The sequence below is a fragment of the Ornithodoros turicata genome, unplaced genomic scaffold (genome assembly GCF_037126465.1).
Source record: "Ornithodoros turicata isolate Travis unplaced genomic scaffold, ASM3712646v1 Chromosome32, whole genome shotgun sequence".
NCBI lineage: Eukaryota > Metazoa > Arthropoda > Arachnida > Ixodida > Argasidae > Ornithodoros > Ornithodoros turicata.
This window is the reverse complement of record NW_026999357.1, coordinates 1,359,678-1,370,994: the sequence shown is the minus strand read 5'-3', so window position 1 is coordinate 1,370,994 and position 11,317 is coordinate 1,359,678. Positions and strand designations below refer to the sequence as shown.

At 44.2% G+C, this 11,317-nt stretch overlaps 1 protein-coding gene across 1 annotated transcript; it reads left to right on the top strand.

Moving 5' to 3' along the window:
- Positions 1-402: 402 nt before the first annotated feature.
- Positions 403-7,542, top strand: LOC135373808 (baculoviral IAP repeat-containing protein 2-like). The gene is made up of 4 exons (XM_064606874.1): positions 403-655; positions 3,102-3,280; positions 4,076-4,267; positions 7,522-7,542. Exons 1-4 carry the CDS (start codon positions 403-405, stop codon positions 7,540-7,542), a joined length of 645 nt encoding a protein of 214 aa, XP_064462944.1.
- The last annotated feature ends 3,775 nt before the right edge of the window (positions 7,543-11,317 follow it).

Below are 11,317 nucleotides of genomic sequence, written 5' to 3'. Positions count from 1 at the left end.
AACAATGTGCTTTTGGGATAATTTACTGCCCATTAAATACTTGAGTTGTGCCAACACATTTGGCCATGATACTGCACCGTAACGTGAAAAAAGGAATGTTCGTTGCCTGACGACTTTGAATCACATATGCCTAATGGGTGTCGGAGTCGAAACTCCCGTGTGAGTCGTTTCGGTCGTAGTTGGCTCGCGTCTAAAGACTCGAATGATGAATTATGAAGGAAATTTCGTAGAGCAATTATCAACGCTGCGAGTTTACATCACCGTCGATATTCAGTCCGCAACATAACACCCCCATCAATATATCGGCCGATCCTACGTTATGCCGACGATGCAAATAACTGTTTGCGGTAGTTGTGGAGTACCATGCACTCACATATCTTTCGTTTTGGGACAGGAACTGTCATGGTAGATGCTGCCTCTGAGATGAGACCTGAACTAGCCTATAGTTCAGAAGACTCATGTGGAAAGAAGTGCTCATACCTCGGTCGTCCAGAATCGTATGGAAATGGAGTGAAGCAGTATCCTGTGCCCAACACCAGGCCCATACATGAGAGGTACGCGTCGTTCGCTAGCAGAAAATCATCGTTCGACCTTCATCCCGCAACTGCAAAAGGAAACACAGAAAAAATGTCAAGAGCTGGATTCTTCTACACTGGTAATAAACCTTTTTTGTCACGTCGAGTGATTCCTCCGTGTACCAGTTGAGAATTTTCCCGGTTCGAAATTCGTGCATAGTTGAAAGTAAATGCAACATTCGGATGCTTAGGAAAGAGTGCAAATGAAGAAGAAGAAAAATAATGGGATATTCCCCTTTACCGATTTATGTGCCCAACGCCTTGAAATAACACTTAACGAAGTGGTTGCCTTCATCCACGGTGTGCAGAGCGACAGCCGCGCCGCTCTACGGGAGATAACCGTGAACGGGATGGGAGTCGTAGGCGGCGGCAGCATTGAGCGACAGGCAAACCCAGAGCGAGTGATCCAACCATCGTGTTCGTCCACCTCCCTGTTTCAGGAAAAAAAAAGAGTCTGAATGCTTCTCGTCCAACGCAATGGCATGCTGGAAATCAGCAGCGTTCGAGCAACCGACGCCTCAAAACTGTGCCTCCAGTACAAAAAATCGCCCTTAGCACTAGTGGCAGCGGCGAATTCCGGTCTCCCCTTTCTATTCACTTTTACACTCTTTTGTGTGAATGAAATAGAATTCGACACGCTGTTGGAAATTTTGGATTAACTGCTTTGAAAGTTGTGCACCACTAAAACTAGTAAAATGGAAGGGATATTGCGCTTTTCCTCCTTTGGGAATTGACATCCTTTTAAAGTAATTTTTCTTCAGCCAAGGCCACATGCGTAGTTCACAATCAAAACGGGAAGATATTCTGCTATCCAACAACAACAACAAAAATCGTCATACCTAGTATTTTTGAGAGTTTAGACAGCCCACAGGCAAAACAAACAATACGCTATGAGAAGGTTCGTAAAAACGTCGCAATGATATGTAAAGGTCAGCACGGGTAAATTAATCTAATTTGGCAGGTTTAACTCGACAGTTAACAAAGTGAACATATCGTTTTTAGTTCACCACCTTGTACCAGTGCAATACGAACATTGTGGAAGGATTTATATTTTTTTCTATTTTTCTAGCTCAGTTAATTGAATTAGTTCTATTAAGGCGTGACATTAGAACAATCTGCCGTAGTGTATCTAAAAGGCGTTTCGAGCATATAACTCAGCGGCCTCACATTCTTGTGTGATCTACACTATTATTAATTTCTAAACTACCGCCTCTAGACACAAGTGCGGTCCTCCTTTCTGAGAGATCCAATCAAGTTCTGGCGCCATCCAATCATATTTTCATTGTAAATATATCGTTTCTACTTTATCAATACCAATCGGAATGGAAACTAAAGAGCATTTTACATTTTGTAATAATCTTGGAGATCCTAACGAGTGTGCCAGCAAGTCGGGAAATAACTAAAACGAACACAGCAATCACGATATGCGCGAAAGCCGAGGATTGTTGTTGAAAAAGAAACAATTTCTCACGGGTTCAGGAATTTTGACAAATTACATCGGGCGAGCTACAACCCGCTGCACGCCAAGCTGTTGAGCCGGTTTGCCTGAATGCCAACAACGACACGTGAGTTATGTGGTAAAGATTACTCCCGTTATATCTAATAAGAAGCAATCCTGCGAGTGCGTTGCAAGTAAAATGGATGAAAACGGGCGCAGTGTAGTCTGCTAGTGCTGAACGTCTCCTGAAGCACTTGTGCAGTTTCGCCGGCAGGGGAACGAGAATCAGCGGCCCTGTGGGCGCTGCACAACGCCTATTTCGAAGCCATGGTCGCATTTTATTGCTCCTCGATCACAGACCATGGTACCAAGAAGTTCCATGCGAATTACTGGAATAGCTTTTGTGCGACTTGATTAACTTCGCTGCAATAGGAGGCGTTGGATTGCTAGAGTTTGGCTGCGTTTCCTCTCTAGAAAAGTTGTACGATAGCGACAAATGATTGCACGCCCCCGAGAAAGATGAGCTTCCTGAGCTGCGGCCGTCTTGAAGCTGCGTATCCCTCATGCTCCGAAGACACAACAAGAAAGAAAACGAACACAGTTGCCACGCAGTGGAGATGTGACGTGTCAGCGTTCCACACCTTTATTAGGGTGGAACACTTAGAAACAGTGAAGCGTAAGCGAATTGTGGAGGTACCACACAAAGATGTGGTCCTCGCACGACACGCTCAGGGTAGCCTTCACGGAGGCGAAGTCATTGCATGCTTATGGTCAATGCTTATGGTGAGGTGTGTATACTCAAAATGCATTCTCTCTCTCTCTCTCTCTTTCTCAAAATACACGTCACTAGCGATTCTGACCATAGGGCACAAAGGGCTGGTCGTGAATAGTCTGTTGCTTATCGGCAATGCTCGTCAGTGTCGAACTACCTGTTCGAAACAATTTATCATAACCACGAGAAACCTGTATTTCAAACCGACAAACAGACAGGAAGAATCTTGATACTGGAAGTGATTCCACATGACCTGATTACAAAGGTGCTTACGTGGTTCTTATACTTTGCGTGATCAGTTCTTTCCTCCGCGCAGGTGTTCAAGACCGCATAACCTGCTTTCAGTGCGGCTACTCCCTCTACAATTGGAGCGATGAGGACGACCCATTATCTGAACACGCCAGGTGGTACAGAGACTGTCCTTACGTCATTCTGCAGCTTGGTGATGAGGCTATCGAGAATATTAGACGCGAACACAGCAATACACTGGCAGAGGTAAGTTACCCTCCGCCGGCGATAAAGCTGCCCAACCTAGAGGAATCTAGTGAAGCAAGCGCTTGTACAACCGCAGCGTGTAGCGTGCTAATAGCATGAGGCGCAAATTGTACGTAGTAGCTGATTTAGGACAAGTGGCTTTGGGGTGTTTGTTCACATCCCTCTGTTCCAGTATTTGGTGGACATTTCCCCCTGCAAGCGCTCCCCCTTTACTGTGTATACTGAACATACTAAGTTATTTTGTTCTAAATTTGCTGAATATTTTTCGATTTTTTTTTTACTTTGTTATACACTGCACCTTCCCGTTGCTGTTTTGTCGTACGCATTTACTGCACGCTTTCCTGCTGTGCATAGTGTCCGTTCCTCGTGGTTTTGTTATAAAGATCTCGCTGAGTGCTTTGCTGTTGAATTTCGTCGGCGAAGTTGTTACATGCCCAGAACTGCACATAGTCTGATTCGTACTGGATGTCCCTGTTGTCGCTCTTGTTTGTATGGTAAAAGAACATCATGTTAAATTTGCCTCTAACAATGATAAGTCCGGCTACGTGTGACGCACATGTACAGGTACAGGGAGGACAGTAGTAACGAGTAAGACAAAGAGAAGTTGGTATATGGAATTGAGGAGGAACCGTGTGGGGCATCGATCTGCGGAATCTGAGCTCATATTCTCAATTATCATGTGTCAATAGGCACAAACACCATTCTAGTAGACGTCCTCCTTTGGAAAACCCTTAATGCTACCCGTGTATCAAGGGTGTAAATGGGTTCTAACAATGTCACCATTCTGCCTTCCAGAGAAGTCATGCAGAAAGGAACAGGTCTGACAAAGCAACGGAGTTCTTGCTACAAAACCTAAAACCGTCCTATCTTGTCCGCCGCCTGATTTTACAAGACATAAACCCGGACATCGTGGAGTTAGCGATACGAGCAAGGCTTAACAGCACTGGGTTGGTAGATGTGCTCGACGAGCAAGACCTACGCAGGGCGGTAGGTGAAGTCCTAGCTTCACCACAAAACGTCAGAACAAGGGAAGTTCCAAGTGAGTACTGCGTCTATTTGCAATACATAAAATACAGCATGATAACTTGCGAATGCGACTCTGCTGCACAAAACGTGCAGACACATAAGAAGAAGGAAAGAAGGAAGTCACTGAAAAAGGTTAGCCAGCTGCAGGACTCGAATCCACATGTTCTGGATTGCCTGTCCAATGATCTACCAATTGTGCTAATCCTACACACCTCCCCAACGACACTCAACAGTGCGTCACCCGAAGAGACAACAACATCCATTCACTCATACATTCCACTTTCATTCTTACTTACGCACACTTTCGTACGACGGGGCGACGCAACCGGCATCTGTTGAACACGGTGGAAATTGGTGTTCTGAGTGTTGTGTTGTCCTTTTTTCTCTGTTCCAGCCTCGGAATATGAATTTCCGTCGTGTGCATAGGAGGGATATGACTGTCGATATCTTCAGCATGTAAGTTCGCGAGGCGGACTTACATGATGACACTATTTTACTACTACATTACTTCCTGCTGGACACAATGAAGCATGACAGTGTTTTAGCAACCGCCGGCTGGTGCCATGCAGATTATGTACCCGCTAGGTGGCTAGCATGACGTCGGTGGTACATGAGGGACAAACTCATGAACCGCTTCAAGTGACTTCATTTGGCACTGAATTAAGCGTTGTAAAGTTGTCAAGGTTGTCTCAGTTTAACTAATCATTAGTTACCGGTAACTGGAGAACTAGCATGTTAAACGGTGGTAGCACTAACTATCACGCGCGATAAACAAAGAAAAACGATTCAATATTCTTTATAGATTGATGAAGTGTTTCATTTGCATGCGAATCCAACATATCTAATGAATTCATTTCATCAATTCGTATGTTTGACATATATTTGTCACATTTCTGAAACGGTGTTTACGTACGATAGATTGGATTACAGGTCGGATTTCTCTTGAAACATGAAAGCTTTTCCGGAAGTATCGGTGAATTATTCTTCCATATCCCTCAGTGCAGAAAAAATCTGCGAGTCACACAATTGAGCCTGTGCATGCAATAAGATGATAAGTTAACATATATCTTGTTGATAATTTTTGTTGCATACCAGTGTGTACCTGCCAAAAGAAATTTAGCACCGTATTACAATTATTTAACACGCTACAGGAGAACAAGGAACGGAAAATGCACGTGGGTCAATGGGATGAACAGTTGGACACGGTCGGTTTGCTACACATACATGTAAATGGTGTACCTTAAATTTTGCTACGATGCGGAAATGACCTTTGACTTCCACTCCGAACAACACGGTCATCCTACCCCACGTCTCTCCCAAGCAGCACAATGTACTGAAAGTCGAGTGCAATAGGGGTGGACGGTATGTGTCTTTATCAATGTTCTTTAGTTTCATCAGTCTGTTCAAGGCCTTCCACCTACCCGTCCACCCCTATTGCACTCGACTTTCAGTACATTTTGCTGCTTGGGCTGTGTCAGCAGTGCTACCGAGCGTTGTAATCGAGCAATAAAAAACAAAGAAGAAAAAAACGTGTGCAGTACAGGTGACTCCATGTGTCTTCACGTCCGACTCGTGAATTGTTTTTCAGCGCGATAACTATGTGCACGCGGTGTTACATTTGATAAAGAGGGCGCAATTTTTTCGTACAAAAAAAAAGTAAAGGAAAGATAAAGCCATGCAGCACGCCGGCTTGTTGTTCCGACTCGAAAAACGGGGTACTCATCACATGCTCCTGGGTTTGTTTAAATTTCTGCCAAGTCACACACCCAAAAAACGATGCTACGTGGACATTCATGTAGAGTAGGCACATGCCAATATATTTCATTTGCGTTATTCGAGCGAACCTAGCTGCAATTACTTTACCAAAGACAGAGTCGAAGTTTTCTCGGTTCGTGATTTTTCGACTTATCCTCTTATTGCATAGAGAGGCTCAGTTATGGCAGGTGGACGCTACCAGCTTGTTTGTCTAGTGCGCTAACACTGTGGGCTACCTTGCTTACCTCTCCTGGTCGCCAAGTTCCCCGATGAATTTGTTATCGAGCAGAGGTGACCTTCGTCAAGACTACAAGCTTCCTCAGTATGTCTTGTATTTGCTTTCTTGGCATTATTCTAGTATAAAGTTCGCATGTCGTCTTATTTTCTACTTCTTACGGCACAATAGCATCACATTAATACTGATTGGTAGAAGGCATTGGGGCAGCGTTGGGTGACGTGAGGAAGAAATAACATTACGTTGAAATGTATCATTTCAAGTTAGTGAAGGTTGTGGTAGGGACGGCAGATTCCGCATTGTCGAGACAAATCAGCGTTTATGTTCCCATGGAGTGGCTGGTCGCGCGATCTATTGTTCCTTACCCGACGCTCACTCCCAAGCGGAGTACAATGCCAGCACGTAGGGTCCCTCTTCCACACCTCTACCGCCTGATTGGATGAAGATTGATGGGAGAAGCATCATTACTTTCTGTGCCATGAAACTTCCGGTATAGACCAAGGAGTACGGCCTCAGACGGTATCTCAGCGTTGCTCGCTCGAGTGGAAGGAATATCTCATGTTGCCGACGCTCGAGGCAGTTGCCACTTTTATTGTAAATAAATTATGTTGCCACAACTTAATGTCTGGGCTTGTACCGGTGCTCCGGACACGAAGACGTGCACCGTAGGTTTCAATTTGTATTTGCCCCGTAACCGCTCTACGCAACGCTTGTTGGACATTCGTCTCTAATGTCATTGCACTGATCACACCACACTGATACACGCACTCAAGAGGCCACATTTTAAATAAAAATAATTGTATCTTCCCAAACAATCGTTGCATATCTGCTGTGAAGGTATCATTTTCATTTAAATCAAAGACAAAACGTGACGGTGCACCAAGCAACGTGTCGTGCTTGAGCAATCGTCCCGTCTTCGTGACTTTGTAACGACGACTTCGTGGTGTTGATGGTTTGCGGTTTGCAGGAAAGACTGCAAGGGAGGAGCCAACGCGGTATCCTGACGACCACAAAGTTTCAGAAAGTGCTCTCCTCTCTCTCCGAGTCGCACTCCTTCTGAAATCACTGACAGTTTGAAAAATACCCTTTCATTTGAAATGTAGATGAGTAGTATGTTCGTACAATATTCTGCGGGCTGAATGAGGATTCTCAACCGCGGTTAGTAGTGTCGTCGTAGGCTCAGAGCCGTACAGTTTAACTTTTAATATTCGAACTTCTCTTACAGAAGCTGATAGAGGTGACTTGAGCAAGTGTATCATCTGCAAGACTGGAGACAGACGCATCATCTTCCTTCCATGCAATCATCTTGTCTCCTGTACTGGATGCGCCGCATTCAGCACCGTCTGTCCCTCATGCGAGCGCAAGATCGCAACCACGAGGGAGGTTTTCTTGGCCTGAAAACATGGGAAAGTGATGGATACGCAACAGACCAGCACTGGCTGTCACATGGCATTACACCACTGAACAACACGACGCACGCCGGGGATGTCCCGAAATTGCAGGAACACATCGAGAAAGCTGACAGAGCTATAAGACAGATTTAAACTCCGACGTGCGATTGTCAACGCGAACAGTGGATGAAGAACGTTATCCGTTGTACTGCCACTAAATATCAGAAAAAAAGGTGCGACTACTACGTCAGGGCGCACCCACCCATGCTGTCTTTGGTTTATTCCGTACTGAGATAGGGTTTAACAATCTTTTTCAATTGTTGATTTACTTGGAAGAACAGGATTAACTATGTCTTAGGATTTGCCTTAAAAAGTGTGTCCTTTGGCCCACAGACGCGTTCAGACTGTTTATTTAAACAAAATAACCTTGCTCCAGTGAGTCGGAAATATTACTGGACCGAAAATTTTAAGACTGTACGGATTCTTTCAATAGAAACCAGACTCCCTGAAATATACATAGTCCATAGAATGTTCACTTCTTATGGAAAATGGCAACGCTCTCACTATGTTCCCTCCGTTTTTAACTCCCTGCCAGCTGATGCTTTGAATTTATCATCGATTGCCTCCCTAAAAACATTGTTTCGTTCTTTATTCTGTAGTTGAATGCGCTTAACGCGTTATTTTATTGTGAATCTATAGTAACTTTTTCTGTTTCATTGTAACTTGTTCGTTGATGCTGTATTTCGAGTTTTTACGTACAGTTTTTAAGCGCGGTTTCCACTGTCAGGCAGGACTGCTCACAATCTCTTGTTGAGTCCTCGCATTGTAATCATTTGAATGAATTGAGTAAAATACTAATAATAATATTACTTGTTATTATTACTATTATTATTCAATAGCACGTTTTCCGGACAACCTATACATGAGGTGCTACTGTCAGGGTACAGCAGCTCTCGCAGTTCACTGGAAAAATCCTGCTAGAAAGGAGCATATCGGGACTCGCATTGTCTGTTTGAGCTACCGACGGCTGATATCGACCATTTTCAAATCACACCTTAAAATAATACTTAAAAAAGCTTACTCCCAGCAGAGTGCACCGTCAGATTGACATCATGTGCATCTTTCAAAAGTGATACTGCAGGTACATTAAAGAACCTTCATAACATCAAAGTACATGACTAATATAACGATACATTTCTGAAGTACTGGTTCCCTGCAATAAAACTAAATAATGTGTTAATACAGCAGAAAATGTAGTAACTGAAGTGGTGGTTTTCCCTCCCACCTCCACCACCACCGCCACCACCGCCACCACCAATTTGTATGTGAAAATCACACACAAATAATTGGTCCCGGGGGTAAGACATGCGACCACGCATCGTGCAAACACATCTTACATAAGATGAGCAATACCGCAGAGAGTGACAGTAGTGACATACTGCGCTCAAGCGGAACCCACTTATACACAACCCTATGCCGGGGCCATGATGGGCCTTCTCGCACCCCGAAAGATTTGCAGTTAGAGGCTCCTATCATGCACACCAAAAGCATAATGATAAGTACTTTCGGGGTCATTATGCTGGTACCAAAACGGTTGTGTGGCGATCGCAAGATACCACAAAAGCGTCGTTCTTTATCATCGTCTATGGTGAAACGACAGTTCACTAAATCACGGAACGCTGGCGCCTCGTTAATTTTTCAATTTTTTTTCTCGATTCGCACGATATGTTTCTCTCACTAGAGGCGCTCTTTGCCCTACAGAGGTTATTGTCTGCAATTGAGCTCATTGTAGTGATATGACATGTAGAGGGAGCCAAAGTAACCTCTGTCTAATCAGAACATGAGTAACTAAACTAATGCACTGATTGATTGATTGATTGATTGGGGCTTTTGGCGAAAAAGTGACAAAAGCCATAGAGCGCCAAAAACAGTGGGCATATCGAGAAATCAATATGAGAGTAAAATTTAATTTAATGCTATGAATTTTGAGGTCACGCAAACATTATCGACTCAACATCACAAAATCCCTCTCCCTCTCCAGAAGTCCTTTAAACGGTACCACACGACTTAAAAAAAAAACCCGGGCCTGGCGGGCCTGGTGTTAACCCGATCCATATCGACTAATGCCAGGTTCGCGTTCGGTGGGCGAACTTAACCTTACTATAGCTTGTACTAGCCTGATCAAAACCTAGGTGTTCTGGGATCCAGGAAATTCCGGTTTTGTTCAGGCAGGATAATGGCTGATCCATCCCGGAACCTACTGGAAGAGGCCGACCTCGTATTTGTCTTGATCAGGCCTGATTAAAACCAGATCCGGGCTGATCAAGTTTGGTCATACGGGAAAGTAAAAGTAACATAATGACATTAAGAACAAAACATTGTGAATCCTGTAAAATGAAATACTAAGAAGTACAAATTTTACAACTTACCAGTGAAGCCAATGTCCTGGAGGAAGTTAAAAACAGTCTCGAACTGAACGACTGGCTCATCACCCAGCAAGAGGGCTTGGTGAGGGGGTATGAAGTACTTCTAAATCCTGCTAAAATAACACTGTCGTTGGCTTTAAAAAAGAGGACATGAGATGAGGACATGGACAACAGAGGGCTGCTCACCACAGTGTGTGCACTTAAGAGGCTCACCTCCTCCGAGTAAAAACCTGTAGGGCAGACCTGGCATAGGTCTGCCCTATTCTCAGTCTGCATCGCAGGATCTCCTGCATTCCGTTTTTTTTAAGAGGATATCCGTGCCATTCAATGTTCCTTTCGAAAAGGTGGAGCTTATTATTTTCCTGTGTATTGCAAAACTCCTGCCGCTCGGAGTTTATACAGTTTGGCAGGAGCCGAATCAGTTCCTGGGCAGGAATATAAAACGGTGTGATGTCGTTGTCCATTGCTTTGGCTGCTGCGCTGTCAGCGCACTTGTTTCCCGGTATCCCGTCGTGGCTGGTTATCCAGCAGAATATCAACCTGTATTTTTGTTGGTGATTTGTGATGCAAATCACTATTCAAATGCAAATCATTAGTGTGAGCAAGGGAGTTTTGTGTTTTATGTGGCCTGCATATTGCTGCATAGCCCAAAAGAGTCTGTGTAGATGACTGATGAGACGATGTTGTGCTGCAAAATGTAATTCAGTGTGACAATAATTTCGTACATGTACCAGTTCAAACGGATTGCCCTGGTGCATCTCAAAGTCACAATGGCACTCGATACACCTGTGTTGGTTTTGGATCCATCTGCATAGAAGCCTGTGTACTCTCCCAAACTTTATCTCAGATGTTTGTACTGCTGTTGCAATACGGCTATGTTGGTATCATTTTTCTCGTATCTTGCTAAGGAACTGTTAGACCTTGGGGGTGGTGTCCATGGAGGTAAAAGTCTAGTGGATTCTGATACCTGACAGTTGAAACCACAAAAATGGTACTCTTGAACCTGTTGTGAGATACGCATAGAAAGAGGAGGAACAACTGAAGTATTGTTCAGTAGTATATAGTCAGCTCAACTGGCCCACAACTCACACAGTGGCCTGGACGCCATTATTGAGCAATTAGAGCAATTTGGGACCCCCCTCAGTAATTACGATCATTCAGTGAGTCATTACACTAATTGGGGAGCACCTAAGACGTGTCCAGA

Excerpts from the sequence above, each read along its gene's own strand:
- LOC135373808 (XM_064606874.1), top strand. The coding sequence starts at position 403 with ATGGTAGATGCTGCCTCTGAGATGAGACCTGAACTAGCCTATAGTTCA. Across the intron at positions 656-3,101 it reads AGCTGGATTCTTCTACACTG|GTGTTCAAGACCGCATAACC; the intron begins GTAATAAACCTT and ends TCCTCCGCGCAG. Across the intron at positions 3,281-4,075 it reads ACAGCAATACACTGGCAGAG|AGAAGTCATGCAGAAAGGAA; the intron begins GTAAGTTACCCT and ends TCTGCCTTCCAG.